Source organism: Papio anubis, chromosome 16, assembly GCF_008728515.1.
Source record: "Papio anubis isolate 15944 chromosome 16, Panubis1.0, whole genome shotgun sequence".
Classification (NCBI taxonomy): Eukaryota; Metazoa; Chordata; class Mammalia; order Primates; family Cercopithecidae; genus Papio; species Papio anubis.
This window is the reverse complement of record NC_044991.1, coordinates 31,575,676-31,599,921: the sequence shown is the minus strand read 5'-3', so window position 1 is coordinate 31,599,921 and position 24,246 is coordinate 31,575,676. Positions and strand designations below refer to the sequence as shown.

The window sequence follows — 24,246 nt, the reverse complement described above, 5'->3', positions numbered from 1 at the left end:
TCCTGAGTCTTAATTGTCAGGATCTTACATTATAAGATAGACAAAAATTCAATGCATGCTTTACTAAGTACCGCTTGTATCAGTATTTAAATCACTGTGTTTGGTACTCTCCCAAATGCAAAGATGATGAAGACACAGGTACTATCCCTTATGAATGGGTGGCCAACAGAACAGAACAGATTGCTGCATACATAAGGAGAAATCTGCTCCCATTCTCTATTGGCCACGAACAGGCATGTCTTCGGAGTGCAAGAGTAGAAAGATCTCTAACTGTGCTTGGAAACTTGGGGAGTTACCACGTCTGGCTAAAGTGGTATTGTCTTAAGGAAAACCTATGAATTTGCCTGCGGCGGCTTGGTGCTTGGTGGTCAGTTGTCTGAGGAAACTGGAAGAGAGAGGCTGGGGTACACCTTTCAACATGAATGGAACTGACCACTGGAGGGAAAGAACAAGGAACAAAGACCATCCCGCCCATCACCCACCTGGGGGGAAGTGAGGGGAGATGGGCAGGGTGACAACGGGGCCAACATCTAAAGTGTGAAGGGGGGCTCTTACCAAGTGCCCACCCCTTCCCAAGCAGAGGGCAATCAACATCAGCATCTGTAGCGGGTCTTCCTACTGGGCAGAGGCAGGGGAATACTGGTATGAGTTCTGGAGTACATACATGTGACTTGGCACGTTTGGGGCTTAAAGGTAGGGAGGGATTAAGGGGGGAGATTTGAAAATCCCGGTGGGGGTGGGAGGTACCCGGAGAGGGTAAAAACAGGAACAGTCTTGAGCACCTGCCTGTACCGGGAGCTCTGTGTATGCCATCTCATTTCCGTCTCCACCAGCCAGGCGGGCCTTGGCGGCAGGAGGCACAGGCTTTGGGAGCAGAGGCCCTGCAGCTTGCCAAGCACGCACGGCCCTAGGGCGCCCGGCTGAGACGGCACCTGGGCACCCGCGGCCGCTGCAGCCCGCTCCGGTCAGCTACACCCCAGTCGGGAGCCTTTCCAGCGGGTCGGAGGAGAACGGAAGTTTGGGGTGACCCGCGCGATTCGCCTGGCTGCATTTTACATTTCCTTCTCCAGCAGCTGGGGTCACGCCGGCTGTGCTGGAACGTGGACACGTGCGCTTTGGTAATAGGGCAGCCTCCCCCGCGGGCGCAGTCCCCGCTGCGAGCGCCCCCGGCTGCGGAGGCGGGACCGAGGACCCGGAGATTTGAGCCGCGGGTGGGCGGGGAGGGGCCTTTGTGACCTGCCCGCCCCTCCCCGGCACTGTGATGCCGGGGGGCAGCTGCGGGCCCGGCGCGCCTGTCCCCGGCGTCCCCCCCTCCCGGTGTGTCACAACGGCGGAGGCGGCCGTATCTGGAGCAGTCGGGGCGGGCAGGCCCAGCTGGGAGGTGCGCGGGCGAGGACAGCGGCAGCGATGGTGAGGCTTCCCCGGGCAGGGAGGGCTGCGGGCGTGCGGCAGGCGCAGGACCGAGAGCCGCATCTACTGGGAGGCGCACGGACCCGGCCACCTGGAGCTGCAGAGCTCAAGGCCTTCTGGGGGTGGGAGTTCAGGGTCGAGGAGTCCGCATCCTCGGGCGGGAACACCTGGTGCCCTTTATCGTACGGAGGAAAAAGAGACCGGGGTCGGTTGTTCCTTAAAGGGACCTAATGCGAGCTTTGCGCGCAGACGAGGGGGAGGGAGACCCTGGGGAACCCGACGGAGAAGCGGGCGAGATTCTGGGGTCCCCGGGTGGGCAGCCTGTGGACAGAGTGGAGAGAAGGGCGAGTCCAGGGATTCTGGATGGGTGGTCTGGGCCGGGGCGGCTGTGGGACCAGATGCAGTCACGTCTCCAAACCCAACCTAATTGACAGGGCCCGGAATGTGACAGGGGACTTAGGGCGCCGCGGTCCCCCCACGCGTGGAGGTCGTTCTCGCACCCCCTCGCCAGCGGCTTGGGTTTGCTGCACCCACAGCCCCAGAGCGGCGAGGTCCTCCGGGCGCACTCAGCTCCCAGGTCTTTCCAGCGGTCAGAGTCGAAGGACTCTGGGACTCAGAAGTCTCTGCTTCCAAAGGCCAGAGGACCTTGGACCTGTTTCCTACCCTGGCTTAGGGGGCTCGCGGCTGCTCCCTTCCCTGCCCCCGCCCCTTCTCCATTTGCAGACGCGGATCTTACCGAGGGGCGGCTCCAAACACGCAGTTCCTCTCTCTAGGGTCTCCCTCTCCGCCCCCAGTGCCCCTGGTGGCTAACATTTGCCCCCAATCCACTTTCCCAAAGCCCGGAATCCGAGGAATCCTTCCCGGACCCCTGATCTTTCAGCAGTAGGGAGATGGGCTGGAAAGGTTGGGGGCAGAGGGAGGGCAGAATAAGCCTATGTCATGGCCAAGGTCAGGTTCCCTGGGCAGGCTTGCTCCAGCTGTCAGTGACCCAGAATGCAGGCGAGAACCCCCTCCGCCCCGCCCTGTTACGTTTGGACAGTGCCCAGGGCCTCCTGGCTCCCCGGAGCTCTACTCTTCCAGCTTCAGTTTCCTCAGCACCGTCCCTCCTCCGCGCGGGCTCCCCGACACTCCTGGGAGCTGAAAGAAATTGGGAATATTAGGGAGGGTGGCCACAGGAAACTATGTCTGCCTGAGGCCCCTGGTATGCCGCCACAGAAGGGGCCCAGAGCTGCGAGTTCAGAATTTTGACTCTTGGCTCTGCAGCTAGCTGTGTGACTTCAAGAAAGTCACTTAACCTCTCTGGATGGGTTTGTTTTACCTGCAAAATGAAGAGGGTTATAATTCAAATTTCCAAGGCGCCACGTGAATTTTATTATTTTTAAACTTTTTATGGTAGGGAATTTCAAACATATGCAAATGGAAAGCAAATGGTATAATGAGCCATTATACACGTCATCTAACTTCAGTAATTACCAACTTCTGACCTGTCTCACTTCATTTATCCCCTCCCTCCGTAATTTTGAAGCAAATGCTAGGCTGCATACTCTAGAATTGATATTTAATATTTATAATATCTAGCGGGTAGCTAGTGCTTTAGGATTTTCCAGGTGCTTCCCTTGAATGCTTTAATTTGGATCGGAATGCCATTGTGGTACAGAGTGGAGCCCAGAGGGTGTTTACAGGAGCGCCGAGGATCTTAACCCAGCCCTGTGCACAAGCTTCAATGTGTGATCCACAGACGAGTTTCTGACAATGCCTGGTAAATCAACAATTCAAACAGCAAAACCTTATTTTGAATGTGCTTAAGAATTTGGGTGTTTAGCTGAAAACCTGTGGTTAAATATTTTGAAATGGGAATATCTTTCATTTATTTTGAAACACTCGATTTTGTATAGCAGGTTCTATCTAGAACATTTAACTTGTGTGCGTTCCACTGTCTTAATGGCAAATATTTTTTGTTGAACATTTTATACTCACAGAAACTTCTAAAATATCATTTGGCTCATTTGTAAAAGGCTAAAATGACACATCTATAAACCGAGACCCCTAGAATCCCACCCTTACAAAAATGACTTTATTAATCCAAGGATTAAGTTTCAGGCTGCTGTCCTGTCTCCTCCACTTCCCTCCCTGGAGGCGGTTTGGGGGAGGTGACCTTGGTGTTAAGGAGAATTCGATTTGTCATTTCTGTAGGTTCTGGGTAAGAAAAGTGTAATTAATCCTTATGTATATTTTTAAATGCATTTCTCTAGCTACTAGGCAGATGAGCATTTTTCCTCTGTGAACCTTCCCCCAACCCCTTCCCCCAAGCTACCCACTACACGGTACCACGAATACCCTTTAGCATTTCTGTCCTGGAGCCTAAAGTTACACAGATGGTAAGAAGCTGAGTAGGGGCTGGAGTTTACATTCGCTGGGCACCAGAGCCTCTGTCTTGAGCCACCGGCCCATGCTGGGACCAGCAGGCTACTCCCACAGCAGACCATTCCCGGCCGCTCCCAGTGTCCTTCTGGCACGCACCTCTCTGGGAGCTCAGACTGTGACACCTTTTTTGGGAAGCGGTAGGAGAATTCTGGCCAGGTGCCCTAAGCCAAGCCCATGCCAATGATACCGGGGCACAAAGTTTCTGTGGTTTATAGGGAGGTGGGAACATCTGCAACACGGCTTCCTTAAGTGCATTCCTTTAGAACTTGGGGGCACGATGGAGCAGTTAGAGGGTTCTGGGGGCCAAATGGATATCCTTCTGCCCATCACCCCATGTAGGCAGGCGTGGCTGAGCTCTGTGGAGTTGATAGGTGTATTCTGACCTCAGAGCACGGTGTGGGCTCCCAGGCGCTGCAGGTCATGGCTGCCTCCTCCTCCCCTCCCATCACGAAGGGCAGGTTTCCCCAGAGGCACTGGGCGCATGCCTCCGAGTGAGGGGCCTTGGCTCACAGGGCAGCGGCTGGGGCAGAGCTGCTGGGTTGGTAAGTCCAGTGGGAGCCCCCAACATCGGGCCAGGCCCATGCAGAGCTTGGGGTGGGGCTTAATGCCATTGTTGAGTGCTTTCTGATGAGGCTCCTGAGTGACCTTCAAAGGGAGATTAAAAGTTAAAAATAATTTTGGAGGGGGAAATAGCTGGTGGACACAGGGCCGGTGATGATGGGGGTGGGCGGGAGGATGTGGCACTCTCTGGGGGAGGAAGCAGACCAAATGCTCCTTTTCCCTCAGGCCACAAGGGAGGGACAGCACTATCTGTGGCCTTTGTGGTTGGCATTTCCCCTGCAGTGTCTTCCTGTTAGGAGTTCTCTCAGATAATAAGCTGTAGAAGAGAGCAGGAGATGGAGCAGGCACTGTGTGCTTCGGATTGAAACTCCTAAGTGTCTCCTGCACCTGCCCCAGTGCCAGCCACAGCCCAAGGGCCTTTGACGTCCTCCGGCCTCTTATGCTGGGAGTCTCCTTAGCAGATGGCCTCATGGCCAGAGCTGGCCTCCCGTGAGCCCTGTTGCTGCCCTAACTGCAGTGCCTATCATCTGAGCCCCTCTCGCGAGCCACCTTCACTCACTAAAGTGAATTTAGGCCGACTCTGGTTTTGCTGTGTCTGGCTTGCTATCTATTCTTTGTTATGAGTGATTTCAATTATGCTCTATAATCGAAGAGTTCTGAGCAGAGGGAATGCAGCAGCCCTTCAGGAGCCACATCTGTCCTTACTTTAATTACCCCTCTGTGACACTGTGGGCCTGCTTTTCACTTGCCATCCCTGACCTAGGTCCTAAAATATATGTGATCTATTATCCCAGCCTGACAAGTAGAGATAATTTGGTGTAATCACGAGCTTCCTGAGAGCAACTGGGGCATGAGAGCACAGGTGGTCAGGGAGTGGGGGCGGTCCCCGGCTTGCACAGGGCACACACTGTGGCCCACGTCGGCCCCTCTTCCAGATGATATGCCACTTTTACCGTCTTGTGATACTTGGAAATAGTATCACAAGACAGCCTTTTTAAGGCTTCAAAATCTCCTTCTGCCAAGGATGGTGATTAGCTTATCTTAGTCCTCTGAGAACAAAGCAAAAGGAAATGACTATTATTAAAATAGAATAGAAGATTGATGTAAAAAAGGGCTTCTTGCAGCAAAATTATAAATGGGCTGCAAAGTTCTAGAATTTCTTTTATTGATGCTCTGCAAAGCATAGGCACTGGGCGCATGCTTCCCAGCGAGGGGCCTTGGCTCACCGGGCAGTAGTTCCCCAGGCAGAGTGGTCACAGGTGGCCTAGATGTCTCACTGGCCCTGCCCTTCCTCAGCCTGCGCTCCGGACAGACTGGGCAGTGTGCGGGAACCACCCTGCGTTTTCCTGCCTCTTGCTCACACTGCTCCTGCATCCACCTGGACTGTCCCAGATCATCTTGGCTGTCTGCCTTCTACAGAGTCCCTGTGAATATTCCTCCTTTAGGAAACCAAGCTAGAAGATGTCTCCTTCTTGGAACTCCCTCCGCGCTTGACCTGTATGCTTCTTAGGCACTGGCCACTGTCCTGGTTGCATGGATTGCAGCCCCTCAGGGAAGGTTTTCATTCCAGTCCTCCCTGTGTTAACTGGGCACCTGCTACATTCAAGCACTGGGCTCGGTACTGGGGAGTCCACGAGTGAAAAAGGTTCCTTGCCCTCACACAGCTTACGTTCTCTACTAGAAAGGTGAGAAAATGAACAGGCAGCTATAATACGATGTGATGATTACAATGACAGGAATGAAGGGGATGGGGGAGCACATGGCAGGGCCCTATGCTGTCTTGGGGTTTTGCAGACTTCCCTTAGGAAGTGACATTTAACTGGAGACCTGAAGGATGAATGAGAGCCCAGTACCTCACGATGCTGTCTCGAATTCAACCACACAAAAAGATTTGCTATAGAAATGAGTAGGTGCCTTTTGTCGCTATCCCAGCATGAGGTCTGTGTGAGAAGTGGCATGCTTTTCATGAGGAAGGGACCTCCTTAGTCTCTGCACCTCCCTCCTCTTCACCCCCCAGAAGAAGTTGGGTGGGAGACGCTTCTGCAGCAAACAGGGGACCTCCTCCCCTCACAGGGGCCAAGGGGTACAGAACTTGTCTGAGCTCTACAAGCCCAGACTGAAAATAGAACTGAGAGAGAGAAGCAGTGTGAGTGACAGGCATGTGCCCTGATTGGCTAGACAGGGGAATCTGAAATATGAGTTTGGAGCGAGCGCATGACTTAAATATCCTCTGCTGGGTCAGCTTGCCCCTTGCCCCCAACCCCAGCTGCACACACGGGCACCGAGAAGCAGACGCCTGGTTCTGTCAGACAAGGATGACCCATTTTCAAAGAGACCGCCCCATGAGCCATTCTCCATTTCGCTCTGCATCAGAGACATTTCCTGTTTGGAGTTCTGCTATCCGAACTTGGTCTTGCATTGACGTAGATGTGGGCACACCCCAGGGCCCTGGGAGTTCAGAGCTGCAAGTGAGGCAGGAGGCTCTGTGGTCTAAAGGAAAGAAGTCAGGCCCGGGTCAGAAGCCCTGGATTCTGATCCGGGCTCTTTTGCTGCTGCAGAGCTGTGATACGTTGAATTTGTTCCTTTTCCTCTCTGAACTCAACTGTTTCATCTGTAAAATAATGCAGAGGGAATTCCTATTAGGTGGTCCATGAGGCTGGCCCAGCTCCGGTATCCTAAATGTTCGGAGCCGATACAACATCCCTGGTTATGATAGATGGATGCCCTTTCTTGGACGTGAGGATGCCTCCCACGGGCGTCAGCACTGGGTCCGCTCTGAGGAACTTCCAGGCCAAAGGCTGGGTAGGGTGATGAGACAGCATGGCTGCAGGAGTCGAGCTCAGTGCCTGAGCTGGGAGCTCGATGCCGGAGCTGTGGGCTGCTCCCCGTCCCTGCTAGGAGCAGGTGCAAGAGGCCTGCAGAGTGCTGCGGCTGGGCATGGACCTCACAGTGCCATGAAGCCTCATGCAACTTTGAATTTCACTTGTGATTTCTTCCTGGAACTTCAAAGCCCTGACACAGTAGGCACGTAGTCAATATTATTTGAGTAAGTGACTGCGTGCAATGGCCCAGGGTAAGGGGGTTCTGGAGAGGGCAGTCCCTGCTCCTATTTTTTCTCTGTCTCCTTTGTTATGATGATTTTTGCTTTTTACTATGAAAAATTTCAAACTTTCAGAAAAGTAGAGTAATGTGCCACCCATATACCTATTATGTAGATTTAAGAAGAATGATTTTTCCATCTGTTATCTGCTGTGTTTGGGAAGGATTTTAAAGTATAGACATCAGGACATTTTACCCCTAAATGCTTCGGATGCAGCTCTAAACAATAAGGATGTTTTCATACTTAACCACAATTGTATGAACACGCTGAACAAAGCAAATCAATTTATTTGTCCCCCAAATATTTTGATTTGTTCAAATGAGAATTCAGTCAGAGTCTCCATGACGCGTGTGGTGGTGGTGCTTTAGTTCCTTTGATACGGAACAGTCCCTCCCAGCTCTTCATTTCTCATGAGCTGAAAAGGCTGGGCCGGGCACGGTGGCTCACGCCTGTAATCCCAGCACTTTGGGAGGCTGAGGCGGGCAGATCACGAGGTCAGGAGATCGAGACCATCCTGGCTAACATGGTGAAACCCCGTCCCTACTGAAAATACAAAAAATTAGCTGGGCATGGTGGCAGGCACCTGTAGTCCCAGCAACTTGGGAGGCTGAGGCAGGAGAATGGCCTGAACCCGGGAGGTGGAGCTTGCAGTGAGCCAAGATCATGCCACTGCACTCCAGCCTGGAGCAAGACTCCGTCTCCAAAAAAAGAAAAAAAAAAAACAAAAAACCTGGACTAGCTGCCCTGTAGGATATTCCACCTTCTGGATTGATTTTGTTTTCTCTGATGTCACTGAACCTAACCCTGTGATCCCTGTGTTGCCTGTGAAGTGGAAGGTGAATCTACCGGGCTCAGTGATGAAGGCTGAGTGTTTTTGAGAGGAAGTCCTCACAGGTGGTGCGTGTCACACTGAGTCCCATCAGGAGGTCCTCAATGTCGGGGTGGCCCACAATTAGCGATGCTGAGGTTGATCGCAGTCTTAGGCTGGAGACCCTGGGACTTATTTTCCCCCTTGTGACTGTAACAGTGATTCTTTGGCTCTAGGCGAAGATTCAGTTCCCATCAGTCTTTCACCTAATGATGCTGGCATTCTTGTCCAAATCAATCACGTAATTAGAAGATGAAATAGGGCAATATTGCATAATCTATTATTTGGTTCACATTGCTTAGCAGACATTCTTCGATTAAAGAAAAAGAGCCTTCTCTATCCTGGCTAACACGGTGAAACCTCATCTCTACTAAAAATACAAAAAATTAGCCGGGCGTGGTGGCGGGTGCCTGTAGTCCCAGCTACTCGGGAGGCTGAGGCAGGAGAATGGTGTGAATTTGGTAGTCGGAGCTTGCAGTGAGCCAAGACTGCATCACTGTACTCCAGCCTGGGCAACAGAGCGAGACTCCGTCTCCAAAGAAAAAAAAAAAGAAAACAAAACAAAAAGAGCCTTCCCTAACTAACAGGACTGTCTGGATAGGGACAAATGAGTTTTTCTCTGGGGGTTTTCTTTAAGGACTTGCAGATTTTCATCTGTGCATCCTGCTTCACTCAAATGCCGCCATCACTCCTTGTGAGGCTCAGGTTGTCTGTCTTAGGCAACGGGAGCCTCTTCAGGTGCTCGGGCAGCGCCTGGGTTAGCCTCCGTGCCTCTAGGCGCTATGCAACATTTCAGGCTTATCTAGCACACTCCCCACCCCGGACCTGGACGCCTCCCTCTCTCCAAGGAGCCTGGTTCCTGTTAGCAGGGACCTTCCTTCTCTCTTGATTGCTGTAGCTACTTTTCGCTTTTGGGAGCACCTATGAATCTGTCAGTCATTTCTGAGTCTATTTTATGCCTCCCATTATTCTTACAAGCGAGTTCAATAGGGAAAATAGCTCTTTCTAAGGGGTGTGTGTGTGTGTGTGTGCGCGCGCGCGCATGACGGGGGCAGGGGAGAGAGAAAGAGACAGACATTTTGTAAAGACTGGCATATGTATTAGTGTGAGATTAAAGAGGGCATTAAAAGAGGCTAAAAACGTTGTCGTCATGCTAGTGGTTTTCAGTTCCCCAGATCCTTGACTCTTCCTCCCATGATCTTTGATTTTCCTAAAATATCCCTGCATCCTCCCTGGAAAGCCCCATTATGTTCCAGAAGTGAGAGCAGGCTGGGGGCCGGGCAGCACCGTAGGCAGGACTAGAGGGTGGTCGGGATGTGGTGGTGGTGAGGGGGCGATAGACCCAGAAGGCTGAGGGTTAGGACCACAGAGGATACTGTCACTTAGAAGGATAATATATAGGACCAGGCCCTCCTCGGGCCTCTCCAGTGTCCCCTCAGCTTCCACACCTCCCTGGGAAGCCACAGCCACGTGCTGAATGTGACGCCGTGGTCTGGGTGGATAACTCGCTGGTTGTTGGTGGCTTCTGGATGCAGACGCTGCTTTCCTTAGGTCTGAATTGAACCCTCAGATGGAGGCAGAGACTAGACCCCACAATAAAGGAGAGAGGAGCAGGGACCCGGGAGCTCTTTCTGTGTGTGCTGCTTCCCGGTGGAGAAAAATGCTACCAGGTAGTACCGTAATGAAAATGATAATGGCAAGACAGCATCAACAACTCTGGCTCACTTATACTTTTCAGATGAGGAGAGGTTCAGTAACTCAGCCCAGGCCATGCAGCACAGAAAGTAAACTGAGAAGGCCAGATGTGAACCTGGGGCGTGGGCCGCTCTGTGGGTAAAGCCTCTCCCTAGCCACCAGGCTTACGGAGATCCAGCAGGTTGCGTCCCCCGTCGGACTTCCCCCCGTATCAGGCTGCCCCGTGCTCATCCCCGTGCTCATCCTCCCTCAAGGCAAGGACCAGGTGTCGCTCAGCTCCAGCACAGAGGCAGGACTAGGTGGGGGCACAGTTGTAAAATTGAACTAGGGGGCAATGGTCCTGACACTCTGACCCCTCAAGATGCTACTCGAGGCAGCTGCCCTGCTCTCCATGCCCAGAAATTCTTCCACGTCCCCAGGAGCCCCACACTTTGACGTGGACTCTACTGGCTTCTGTGCTCAGCCGTGCCCTCTGGAAGCTCTGCCCCTGGCTTGGGTTACCTGGAGCTGGAAAATGCCAGGGCAAGTCATAGATAAAAATAGAAACCCACAGACCTGGCACATGCTTCCTGTTGGGCTCAGGCAGCTGCCCCAGGCACAGTGCCACCTTGTGTGGGCCACTGCTTCCCCAGGGCAAGGTGTGGGTGGGACGATGAGTCTATCATCCCTACGCGTGCGTGCGCACACACACACACACACACAAACACTCTCCCCACCCCCCTTTTTCTTTAATCATTTCAACTTTTACTTTAGATTCAGAGAGTACATGTGCAGATTTGTTACACTGGTATATATCGTGATGCCAAGGTTTGGGGTCCAATTAATCCCATCATCCAGGTAGTGAGCATGGTACCCAAAGGTTAGTTTTCCAATCCTTGCCCCCTCCTTCCTTCCCCGCTCTAGTAGTCCCCAGTGTCTACTGTTGCCATTTTTCTGTCCATGAGTACCCCATGTTTAGCTCCCACTTATAAGAACATGTGGTATTTGGTTTTCTATTCCTGCATTAATTTGCATAGGATAATAACCTCCAGCTGCATCCATGTTGCTGCAAAGGATATGATTTCATTCTTTTTTGGGGGCTGCGTAGTATTCCATGGTGTATATGCACCACATTTTCTGTATCCAGCCCACCGTTGCTGGGCACCTGGTTGGTTCTGTGTCTTTGCTGTTGTGAAGAGTGCTGTGATGAATGTGTGAGTGCACGTGTCTTTTTGGTAGGACGATTTTCTTTTGGATGTATACCCGGTAACAGGATTGCTGAGTGAAATGGTAGTTCTAAGTTCTTTGAGAAATCTCCAAGCTGTTTTCCACGGTGGCTGAACCAATTTACATTCCCGTCAGCGCACTCCCCATCTTAAGCTGTTAGTACAAATACCAATCAGGCACTTGTGGCTTCACATCAGAGCAAGGCAGAGCTAAGGACACTCCGGGGTCAGCTTTCCTTGACACGTGGCCTGGCATAGGTAAGGGGCAGGCTTTGGGGCTGCAAAGATTTTCCAATTGTTCGGCATGCAGGAGGGGCCTAATTTATACCATACCCTCCCAATCCTCTCTTGGGATAACAAATAATCCTTTACTTCTACACCGGTAACCATGATACTACTGACATGGCGTATACTTCCAGAGCATGTTCCTTTCATGAGTGCTCATTCGCTCTGTGATACCCTGAGACTGTGTGTGCGTGTATGTACACATGTGTGCGCAATGCTCAGAAAGTCAGGGTCAGGAGTGGCTATGAATGCTGGCTTGCGTGGGAGTAGGTTGAAGGAGTTTCTGCCGTGATCACCAGTTCTTCCTTGGGCCTTCTTCACCAGTGCAGGAGTCTTGTGGTTTGGAATTAGCCCCTTGCTTCATCTTTGCAACCGCCCTCTGTTTTTCTTTCCTGGTGTAAAAGGTTAACCCTGGGAGGCAACCTTCAGAGCAAAGCACAAAACAGCTGTGTCTTCTTTGGATCTAAGTCCTGGTCCAGCTGCTCTAGAGCTGGGGCACCTGCAGCCTCAACGTCAGCTGGCAGTGCGGGGCTGGGGCCGGGCTGGCCTGCAAGGTGAATGTTACCGGGGTGTAAGGCAAAGGCATGCTGGGGGCCTGGACTCTCTGACCTCGATGCTTCCCTCTCCCCACAGCGGGAATGCATATCAGTCCACGTGGGCCAAGCAGGAGTTCAGATTGGCAATGCCTGCTGGGAGCTCTTCTGCCTGGAACACGGCATCCAGGCAGATGGCACTTTTGATGCTCAAGCCAGCAAGATCAATGATGATGACTCCTTCACCACCTTTTTCAGCGAGACTGGCAATGGGAAGCACGTGCCCCGGGCCGTCATGATAGATCTGGAGCCTACCGTAGTGGGTGAGTGGGGGCGGAGATCCTCTCCACAGAGAACACCGTGAAACCGCAGAGGCATTGACCCACAGTAGCTAAGGAAGGAGCCTCTCTAGCTGGAAGGTGGGGCTGGTGCAACCGGAGCCTCCCACCCCACGTGATATCTGTCAGCTCCTTGGGGTCCCCACAGTCTCGGAGAATCTCATAACAGTGATCAAGACTCTATGCCGAACAAAATGCCTCCCACTCAAACCCCCGAGACCTGCGGCGCTGTGCCAAAATGGTCACATCGCTACTAAATACTAAGGATAAGAAAACCCAAATAATTGTAGGAATTATAAGACTCCCCTAAGTGACCAGTTTCCCTAAGTATAGGTTTCGGAGTCTGCCCTCAGGGGTGGGTATAACCTCAGAGCATCTTACACACAAAGGGGCCTATCACGGCGGGCACATTCCTTCACAGCCAGGGGCTGCTGGAGTTCTGGAATGAGGTTCCTTCAGGTTTAGGAAACATAGAGGAATTCTGCCTCGTGTCTGGGCAGATCTCCACCTCCCACACTATCCCCCAATAGTGCCACTTCCCCCATTTCTGACCCCTGGGTCAACTCTCAGTTGAACATCAGGATTTCCCCAGCTTCAAGCCTCGCTCATCAAGCAAGACATGGACAGTTCCCCGAAGAGGACTGGGCGTGAACTATAGTGCCTGAACACCAATGTCTAGGGGCAACAGAGGGCAGATGCTCCACCCCCTTGATGCTTTGTACCAATGCACAAAGTGCAGGTTACCTCCCAGGCCACTGCACAGATGACTTTTCTGCACGCAGTAGAGGAACCCCAAAGAGAAAAGGCGACATAGTTGGGGCCTGATGTGTCTTGATCTGCTTGTGTGGACCCTTGGAAGTGAGCAGAGACCCCTTAAAGGCCTCTCTAGGGCTCTTGCTCCTCTAGGACCTGGAACATAGCTTTGCTTCACATTATTCTAAAATATGTCTAATGCCTGGCATGTATTATTGCCACCACGAGGTGGAGTTGAGGGGTGGGACAACTGTTGGGAGGGTCTAGGTTCTGGGCAGATCATCCTGAATCTTTCTCCATGTCCCTAGAACATGTTAATGCAAATGGACTTAAGTTAAACTGTTGGTACACCTTGCAGCATGAAAGGAAAAACGAAAGGGAAACCTTGAGGGTCAAGGTGGAAGGGAGGAGAGGCAGCTGGTATTGGTGTTCGATGCGCTTTGTTTTTTGTTTTTCGGTATTTTGCTTTTTTTGTTTTGTTTTGTTTTGTTTTTTTGAGACGGAGTCTTGCTCCGTCGCCCAGGCTGGAGTGCAGTGGCATGATCTCGGCTCACTGCAAGCTCCACCTCCCGGGTTCACGCCATTCTCCTGCCTCAGCCTCCTGAGTAGCTGGGACTACAGGTGCCTGCCACCACGCCCGGCTAATTTTTTGTATTTTTAGTAGAGATGAGGTTTCACCATGTTAGCCAACATGTTCTCGATCTCCTGACCTCGTGATCTGCCTGCTTTGGCCTCCCAAAATGCTGGGATTACAGGCGTGAGCCATGGTGCCCGGCCGGCCCAGGTTTTGTCGTTGTGGGTTTTTATTTTGGAGATGGAGTCTTGCTCTGTCTTGTTGCCCAGGCTGGAGTGCAGTGCAAGATCTCGGATCACCTCAGCCTCTGCCTCCCAGGTTCAAGCGATTCTCCTGCCTCAGCCTCCCGAGTAGCTGGGAGTACAAGCGCACGCCGCCACACCCGGCTAATTTTTTGTATTTTAGTAGAGATGGAGTTTCACCATCTTGCCCAGGCTGGTCTCGAACTCCTAAGCTCAGGCAATCCGCCCACCTTGGCCTCCCAAAGTGTTAGGATTGCAGGCGTGAGCCACTGCGCCGGCAGTGTTGGATGAGCTTTGTAAAGCTCAGGCTTTTTAGGGTTCCAGCCAGCAGGGCAGCCTGCTTCTCACCACCCACATGAGCCACAGGCCTTGGCTCTGTTAGTCCCTGAGCTCCCCAGGAATTCTCATAGCCTTTTGCGGATTCATTATGATGTGGTCTGGCTTAAAACCTCCGTGGAGTTTTATAGGTAGGGGAGACCGGAAGGGGGTCCTGCGGTAGTGTGATAGGGAGGGGGGCTTCTCCCCTGGGCAGTAGGACCTAATGGTCTTCCTCTCTTGGAAGATGAGGTTCGGGCAGGAACCTACCGCCAGCTCTTCCATCCAGAGCAGCTCATCACAGGAAAGGAGGATGCAGCCAACAATTATGCCCGGGGCCACTACACGGTGGGCAAAGAGAGCATTGACCTGGTGCTGGACCGCATACGGAAGCTGGTAAGAGTCAGGAGGGCAGGGGATGGGTGGGCCAGGCTGGAGTGGACACAATTGGCCCCATGCCTCTTTGATGAGGCTGGGGAGAGGCATGTGACCCCCGGCTATAGAATGGAGCTCCTAAGGTTTGGGAATTTCTGCTTAAATTCTTTAAGAAGCACGCAAAGGGATGATGCCCCTTCCTCTGTGTTGGCATCATAGACTGTGTTCCAGGCTGAGGCCCTACTCATTGATACTCTCTGGTAGTATCTGGGGAAGCTTCCGGGTGTAAGGCAGGATGAGGTCTCTGCTGGTTGGAAACACAGGTTAACAAAGCATTTAACTTGGAAGAGAAGAGGAAGAGATTGCTGATCCATTTGGGCACTTACAAATGCCATTACAAATGTCAAGTACATTCCTTCATTTAATCCTTAATAATTATACTTAGGAGGTCTCCTTCTGTACTTTACAGATGAAGAAAGTGAGGGCCGGGGTGGTTCAATATCTTAGCCTGGGTCACACAGCTAAAAAGTGGCAGAGTTGGGGCTTGAACTCAGTTGGTTGGACTATAAAGCTCTGAGTTGTAGGTTGTGTCACTTTCTTTCTTTAAGCTTCCATTTGCTTATCTGTAAGTGGAAAAGCTTGGACCTGATCACATGTTCTTTGCCTGGGAGCTAAGGGTGCCAATTTTTTTTTTTTTTTGGAGACGGAGTCTCGCTCTATCGCCCAGGCTGGAGTGCAGTGGCCGGATCTCAGCTCACTGCAAGCTCCGCCTCCCGGGTTTATGCCATTCTCCTGCCTCAGCCTCCCGAGTAGCTGGGACTACAGGCGCCTGCCACCTCGCCCAGCTGGTTTTTTGTATTTTTTTAGTAGAGACGGGGTTTCACTGTGTTCGCCAGGATGGTCTCAATCTCCTGACCTCGTGATCCGCCCGTCTCGGCCTCCCAAAGTGCTGGGATTACAGACTTGAGCCACCGCACCCGGCTGGGTGCCAAATTTTTGCATATGTTCACTTTTTCTGTTTAGAGGAGGGCTTGTCAGGGTCATTGGCCTCAAAGCTGTCTGTGGTCCCCAAAAGTTCAAATCACACCCAGTGGGAAAATCCTGTGATTCTGTGAATTCTCTGATAAGAGCTGACATCCGTGCCTACAACGCATCAGTCCTTGCTCAGCATGTTATGCTATTTTATTTAATTGTCACAATAACCTTATGAGGATTTTCTATTGTCCCCATTTTCACTAAGAAGGAAGAGAAGTGGCCGGGCACAGTGGCGCATACCTGTAATCCCAGCACTTTGGAAGGCTAAGGGGGGCGGATCACGAGGTCAAGAAATGGAGACCATCCTGGCCAACATGGTGAAACCCCATCTCTACTAAAAATACAAAAAATTAGCTGGGCATGGTGGCAGGCGCCTGTAGTCACAGCTACTCAGGAGGCTGAGGCAGGAGAATTGCTTGAACCCAGAAGGCGGAGGTTGCAGTGAACCAAGATTGCACCACTGCACTCCAGCCTGGCGACAGAGCGAGACACTGTCTCAAAATAAAAAAGAAGGAACAGAAGTTTGGAGAGGTTCAGTAACTTGCTCAAGTTCTTACAACCAAGAAATGGCAAAGTTGATGTTAGAACTCAGGCTTTCCGGCTCCATGTACCTTTCTGAAATTGGTGCCCTGAGTCACCTTCCAAGGTTAGGTTGAAGTCTGTAGGTAGCAGTTCCCACAAAATCAAATGACAATAGCAGGGAAAGTGGGCAAGGAGTTGGGGCCCCCAAAGGGCAAAGTCACCATCCACTGTGGTTCTGAAACTCTCATTCCCTGTTCAACCAAGCTAGTGGGCTGAAACCTTCATGTACCTAGAGGCGTGTGCCCCTGCAGCTTGCCATCCTATTAAAACAAAAATAGAGACAGAGTCTTGCTCTGTCATCCAGGCCAGAGTACAGTGGTGTGATCATAGATTTCTGCAGCTGTGAGCTCCTGGGCTCAAGTGATCCCCCTCCCTCAGCATCCCAAGTAACTGGGACTACAGGTGTGCGCCACCATGCCCAGTTCATTTTTACAATTTTTTGTAGATGTGAGATCTTACTATGTTGCCCGGGCTGGTTGGGAACTCCTGGCCTCAATGGATCCTCCTGCCTCAGCTTCCCAAGGCCAATGGATCCTTGGCCTCAATGGATCCTCGGCCTCAGTGGAGCCTCCTGACTCAGACAGGCATTGAGTCACTGTGCCTGGCCCCATCCCATATTTTAGCCACTCCTCCAAAGATCAGTACAACTCCTTTTATTTCCTTACTTCTTCATAGCTGTTTTGATTTCATCCACAAAACACTGTAGAGAGGTGGGATGGGGCAGACAGAGTCGGTGGTCTGGCGTTTTTCACTGTGGGGTGTTCTCAGAAACTTGTCTTCATGATTTCTTCTCCTGTCCTGCTCTCCCCAGACAGACGCTTGCTCTGGCCTGCAGGGTTTCCTGATTTTCCACAGTTTTGGTGGAGGCACTGGCTCCGGCTTCACTTCTCTGCTGATGGAACGCCTCTCCCTGGATTATGGCAAGAAATCCAAGCTAGAGTTTGCCATCTACCCAGCCCCCCAGGTCTCTACTGCAGTGGTGGAGCCCTACAACTCCATCCTGACCACCCACACCACGCTGGAACATTCAGATTGTGCTTTCATGGTGGACAACGAAGCCATCTATGACATCTGCCGCAGGAACCTTGACATCGAGCGCCCTACCTATACCAACCTCAACCGCCTCATCAGTCAGATTGTGTCCTCAATCACTGCTTCTCTCCGCTTTGACGGGGCCCTCAATGTGGACCTCACTGAGTTCCAGACCAACCTGGTACCCTATCCCCGCATCCACTTCCCGCTGGTCACCTACGCGCCCATCATCTCTGCCGAGAAAGCCTATCATGAACAGCTCTCCGTGGCCGAGATCACCAGCTCCTGCTTTGAGCCCAACAGCCAGATGGTGAAGTGCGACCCGAGACATGGCAAGTACATGGCCTGCTGCATGCTCTACCGGGGCGACGTGGTGCCCAAGGATGTGAACGTTGCTATTGCTGCCATCAAGACCAAGAGGACCATCCAGTTTGTAGACTGGTGTCCCACAGGCTTCAAGGTGAGAGCTGATGACTTAGGAAGTGGGGAGAGGACCAGAGAAGCAGAGGGAGATTACCAAAGATACGCAATTCCATGGGTGCTTCAGGCTTTATGTGATGATAAGGGGAGGGGGACTTCAACCAAATGTAACATGAGTGGAATTCAGCTTTGGTTGAGACACAAATGCTGTTAAAGTTTTGTCTGTTTCGGCCATTTTAGAAAAGTTTGGTGCTATTTTAAATTGGTTAATTGGTTAATCACCTTTGGTTTTGTTTACTGAGCAACAAGTAATGATTTGGTATTGGCCGGAATCTACTGACCTGAAGGGCCATGCTTTTGGTGTTCATGATTTAATTCAATTTGCCTAATGTTAGTTATTTGTTTTTTTTTTTTGAGACGGAGTCTCACTCTGTCGCCCAGGCTGGAGTGCAGTGGCACAATCTCGGCTCATTGCAAGCTCCGCCTCCCAGGTTCACGCCATTCTCCTGCCTCAGCCTCCCAAGCAGCTGGGACTACAGGCGCCCGCCTCCACGCCTGGCTAATTTTTTGTATTTTTAGTAGAGACAGGGTTTCACTGTGTTACCCAGGATGATCTCGATCTCCTGACCTCATGATCCACCTGCCTCGGCCTCCCAAAGTGCTGGGATTACAGGCGTGAGCCACTGCTCCTGGCCTTTATTTATTATTTATTATTTATTTTTATTTTTGTGAGTCTTGCTCTGTCACCCAAGCTGGAGTGCAGTGGCGCGATCTCGGCTCACTGCAAGCTCTGCCTCCTGGGTTCACGTCATTCTCCTGCCTCAGCCTCCCGAGTAGCTGGGACTACAGGCGCTGGCCACCACACCCGGCTAATTTTTTGTATTTTTAGTAGAGACAGGGTTTCACCATGTTAGCCAGGATGGTCTCGATCTCCTGACCTCGTGATCTGCCTGCCTTGGCCTCCCAAAGTGCTGGGATTACAGGCATAAGCCACCGCTCCTGGCCCTTTTTTTTTTTTTTTTTTTTTTTTTTTGTGAGACAGAATCTCTCTCTGTCACCCCAGGCTGCAGGTGCAGTGGCGGGATCTCGGCTCACCGGCCTCTACCTCGGGTCCCACGCCATTCTCCTGCCTCAGCCTCCCGAGTAGCTGGGACTGCAGGCATCCCGCCCTGCAGCCGGCTAATTTTTGTATTTTTTTTTTTTTGAGATGGAGTCTCACTCTGTCACCCAGGCTGGAGTGCAGTGGCGGATCTCAGCTCACTGCAAGCTCCGCCTCCCAGCGTTGCGCCATTCTCCGCCTCAGCCTCCCGAGTGGCTGGGACTACAGGCACCATACCCACGCCCGGCTAGTTTTTTGTATTTTTTTTAGTAGAGACGGGGTTTCACCGTGTTAGCCAGGATGGTCTCGATCTCCTGACCTCGTGATCCGCCCGTCTCGGCCTCCCAAAGTGCTGGGATTACAGGCTTGAGCCACCGCACCCGGCCAATTTTTGTATTTTTGGTAGAGAGGGGGTTTCACCATGTTAGCCAGGATGGTCTTGATCTCTTGACCCTGTGATCCACCCATCTTGGCCTCCCAAAGTGCTGTGATTACAGGCGTGAGCCACCGCATCCAGCCTCCAACTTAAAGTTAGTTTTCATGGATATTTTACGCTTCCTTGTACAGCATGATTTTGTGGCCATTTTAATTTTAGAGTTAACCAAATTATTCCAGTTGCCAGAGGAGTATGATGCCTCCCTCTCACAAAAAGATGTGCTCTCCCAATTTATTTTGAAAATGTAAATATCTATCCTGCACATCTCAATCAATTTGGAGTAATAAGATACTTTTGTAGTTATTCTATGATTGCTATTTTCCATTGCCATTAACCAGGAATAAGCAAAAACCAGCAAGCTGCGTGACTGGTGGTTGACCAAGTGCCCGCAGTCTGGAAAATGCCAGGCTCAGAGAGTCAGTGGGGAGATACGAAATAGCGAGGGTAGGCCCTGGGGCCCCAGGACCAGGAATGCCGAATGGTTGAAGTCAACCCTCTGAGCTGGACCGGCAGGCATGCAGCCTGGCTGTGCATGTGAACAGCTCAGCCACTCCGCCCATGGTCTTTTGTCAGATTCTGCCATCATAACAGCTACCACATTCCCTTTAACTAGTGTCCTCTAGTCGTGCTCTCTCTTTTTATTTTATTTTTTAAAATTTTTTTCCCCTGAGACGGAGTCTTGCTCTGTTGCCCGGGCTGGAGTGCAGTGGTGCGATCTCGCCTCACTACAACCTCCGCCTCCTGGGTTCAAGTGATTCTCTTGCCTTTGCCTCCCAAGTAGCTGGGATTACTGGTGTGCACCACCATGCCTGGCTAATTTTTGTATTTTTAGTAGAGATGGGGTTTCACCATGTTGGCCAGGCTGGTCTCAAACTCCTGACCTCAGGTGATCCACCCACCTCGGCCTCCCAAAGCACTGGGATTACAGGCATGAGCCACCAAGCCCGGCCCCTAGTCGTGCTTTCAATCATTCAGAGGTTTTACAGGTACCTATTATGTGTCAGGATTTGTCTCCGTTGCTGGAGGTGAAGAGATGAACATGCCTCAGTTCGTCCTGGCAGGAGTTACAAGTGTGAGGCACCAGCTGCCTGCTGGCCTCATGGCTGCCCTGTGTGAGTCTGAGGCTTTGACCTGGCTGTTCTGCTGAGTGAAGAGTGTGGCATTCCTTTTCACTGCTATCCTCCTAGCTACCTATACAATTTTGCCTCAACACTATGCTTATTTTTTTTGTGGCAGTTCTAATCATCCTGGCAAAGCCAGTCAAGGTCTTCCAAAACATGAAGTTCTTTTTTCTTTTTCAAATGGAAACAAACAACAAGCTAGTAGGAGAATGAATGGGAAAAAAAGAGAATGAATGAGAGAGACATGGCGGGTGATGGGGAAATTAACAAAAAGGAAATGCCCCCTCATTCTCTCCTTCAAGCAGAAGCTCTGGGGTTATGTCCTGAAGGATCATTATGGTAGCATTAGCATAAGCTAAGAAAAGTACGTTCCCTGGAGTGAATGCTGCTAAACTGCATCTTACATTCTCTCCAGCAGTGCTTGTCCCCGCTTGACTCAGGTCAAGAGATGTTAGCACTTAGAGGAGGGCAAGCTGGCCCAGGCTCAAGGTTTATGGCAGTCGGTTCAGATCTAGTAACATATGTGATGTGGCCAAGTTCATATTCATTGCCTTTCCCTTCCCCACTTTGCCCCTCTCCCAGTAGCACCTCTGCCTCCAAGATGCCACCTGGCCTAAGAGGAATGACGGCTGCTGTGGGCCCAGTGGCTGGCTGGCTACCCATGTTGCTGCACAGCTGGCTGCCATTCCCACCCCAGCCCCTCAGGAGGATGTGCATTTTAAAGCTATGGATTTAAGAGACTGGCAATTAAAATGTGGTGGTCTCAGTGGGAGAGGTGGCCGAGGACATCCCTGTGGTTCACAGTCCCCATAAGTAATGTCACGGTTTGCCACGTTAGACTTGTCCCAGTTTCCCATGGTTCCTGGGGTTGGCTTTGGTTTGGGACATGTGTTGGGAAGAAGAGAGATTTCCAGGATAGCGGCGCCACCGCAAGACGGGGCTGGGCTGAGCCTGGGAGACCTGCCATGCTGCCAGAACTTGGCAAGACCTTCAACAACCTTCTTGGATTGGAGTCCCTGCTTTTCTTCTAAGAACTCCCGATTTCCAAAAACATAGAGCCTGGTTAACACCAGCACCACCCCAGGGCCTTTCGGCTCTCTTTATTTACTGCTCTGGAATATCCCTGTGACCTCTTCCAACTCTTGGCAGGGAAACTTCCTTAAATTTACTTGCAACACAACTAAAGAGGAGCTTCAGATGACCACTTGGGAGAGAGTACACTTTTGAATAGCTTCGAATCTAGAATGCATTTCCCTCTTACACGTACACATGTACCAGACACCTCCCCACCCGCTCCTAATGTCGCTCGTGACTCATTTGCCTACTTGCTGAGCCCCCTATACCAGCCCTGTCCTCCTTCTCTAGCCTTTGATTGCCCAGCCCTTCCCCACCTACTTTTGTTTGTTTGTTTGTTTGTTTGTTTTTTGAGACGGAGTCTCGCTCTGTCGCCCAGGCAGGAGTGCAGTGGCCGGATCTCAGCTCACTGCAAGCTCCGCCTCCCGGGTTTACGCCATTCTCCTGCCTCAGCCTCCAGAGTAGCTGGGACTACAGGCGCCCGCCACCTCGCCCGGCTAGTTTTTTGTATTTTTTAGTAGAGACGGGGTTTCACTGGGTTAGCCAGGATGGTCTCGATCTGCTGACCTCGTGATCCGCCCATCTCAGCCTCCCAAAGTGCTGGGATTACAGGCTTGAGCCACCGCGCCCGGCCTTGTTTGTTTGTTTTTTAAGAGACAGGGTTGGCCGGGCGCAGTGGCTCATGCCTGTAATCCCAGCACTTTGGGAGGCCGAGACGGGCGGATCACGAGGTCAGGAGATCGAGACCATACTGGACAACACGGTGAAACCCCATCTCTACTAAAACTACAAAAAATTAGCCAGGCGTGGTGGCGGGCACCTGTAGTCCCAGTTACTCGGGAGGCTGAGGCAGGAGAATGGCGTGAACCTGGGAGGCGGAGCTTGCAGTGAGCCGAGACTGTGCCACTGCACTCCAGCCTGGGCAACAGGGCGAGACTCCGTCTCAAAAAAAAAAAAGAGAGACAGGGTCTCACTCTGTCCCTGCTACTAGAGTACAGTGGTACCACTGTAGCCCACTGTAGCCTTGACCTCATGGGCTCAAGTGTTCCTCCCACCTCAGCCTCCCTGAGTAGCTGGGACTAGTAGGCGTGGCCACCATGCCTGGCTAATTTTTTTTTTTTTGTAGAGATGGGTTTGTGCTCTGTTGCCCCGCCTGCTTTCACTTTCTCTTCAGCTCCTCCCTCACCACCTGCTGGCTTCCCCAGTCCCATCCCGCCTGTTGCATCCCACAGACCCACTCCCACGCCCATGACCGTGACTTGAAGCCATGCCAGGTGACCAAGATGCCCCATCCTGAGTTATCCTCTGACTGACTTGAATCTTCTTCTGTGGCTCCTCCTCTTTCTCTGTCCCTCAGGTGGGCATCAACTACCAGCCCCCGACTGTGGTGCCCGGGGGAGACCTGGCCAAGGTGCAGCGGGCCGTCTGCATGCTCAGCAACACCACGGCCATTGCGGAGGCCTGGGCCCGCCTCGACCACAAGTTTGACCTCATGTACGCCAAGCGGGCCTTTGTGCATTGGTATGTCGGAGAGGGAATGGAAGAAGGAGAATTTTCTGAGGCCAGGGAAGACTTAGCTGCCCTGGAGAAGGATTATGAAGAAGTGGGGACTGATTCGTTTGAAGAAGAAAATGAAGGGGAGGAATTTTAAATATACACCTTTCCCTTGGCTGTGTCTCTTTATTTATGCTGCTCCTCTCAAAGCACATGTTCAAGAGTAACAGAACACTGTCCCCACCCCAGCCTGATTCCTGCCTTACCCAGGAGGAGGGTGCCCGGCCCCAGTACCCAGGGTGGCACGACTGGACCATAAGTGGACACTGAACTCCATCAGGCTCTCCCTGGGTAGGAGCAGCTTTGTGTCACCAAAGAAAGTGAGGGCCACTCTCCCCGGGGGTGGGGCTGCAGCCCAGTTTCACATGCGAGGAGGCCTAATCAGGAGTTTCAATTCCAGATGGTGCTGGGTCCAGCCCTAAAACATGGCCTGCTGGCTGGGGAGTGGGAACACTCAGAGAAAGGGCAGATCTGGGCCTGGGAAGATTCTGGGGCGGGGGTGAGCGGAAGTTCACATGAGTGGGTCTATAGCCCGCTCCGGGCATTGTCTAGACTTAGCATGCATTCACTCCCCCATCACATATTCCAGTACACACCCTGTCCTAGGCAGTAAGAGCTGGAGAGTTGGTGATAAGCGAGACAGACACATTTCCTGCCCTCACACGTCAGTAAGCGAATGAGATCATGTCAGCTGGTGTCAACTGACAGAAAGTAAAAAGCAGTGGTGAGAGAGTGTCTGGGCGTGCTCCTGTGGACTGCGTGGTCAGAGACAGCCTCATGGAGGCCTGGGCCACGTGAGAGGATGCTGGGTGCAGGGAGAAGCAAGTGCAAAAACAGACTGGGAACAAGCTTGGAGCGTCTGCAGAACCAAAGGAGATTGTTCCCTGGAGGATGGTGAGAGGGGAAGAGTGAGGCAGACAAGACTCAGGAGCCAGGCAGGGCCAGAGTGCATCCAGCACTATAGGCCATGGACAGGAGTTTAGAATTTTTTGTAAGTGAAACAGAGGCATTTGGAAGGTTTCAAGCAGGATATCTATACCTTATTTCTATATTCATACTGACCTTATCTCCACTCTTCCCAGTCTCAAAATGGATATTCTGCTCATTGTGTAGATGAACAGACTGGGATGTTTTAGGTGTTGGAGACAATAGGAGGAACAGCTCAGATGCAGGGCCTGCCTTTCCTCCTGTCCACCCTACACTATGCCATTATCT

General features: G+C 51.8%; 1 protein-coding gene across 3 annotated transcripts; it reads left to right on the top strand.

Annotated features, from left to right (window-relative positions):
• The first annotated feature begins 855 nt into the window (after positions 1-855).
• Positions 856-23,146, top strand: TUBA8 (tubulin alpha 8). Of its 3 annotated transcripts, none has more exons than XM_003905199.5 (5): positions 856-1,410; positions 12,182-12,404; positions 14,551-14,699; positions 17,107-17,787; positions 22,835-23,146. In XM_003905199.5, exons 1-5 carry the CDS (start codon positions 1,408-1,410, stop codon positions 23,126-23,128), a joined length of 1,350 nt encoding a protein of 449 aa, XP_003905248.1. In that variant the 5' UTR covers positions 856-1,407; the 3' UTR covers positions 23,129-23,146. The 3 variants fall into 3 exon arrangements, with proteins under 3 accessions (XP_003905248.1, XP_009215021.1, XP_009215020.1); XM_009216757.3 differs by having other exon boundaries at positions 858-1,118; XM_009216756.4 differs by lacking the exon at positions 856-1,410 and adding an exon at positions 2,311-3,169.
• Positions 23,147-24,246: the final 1,100 nt, after the last annotated feature.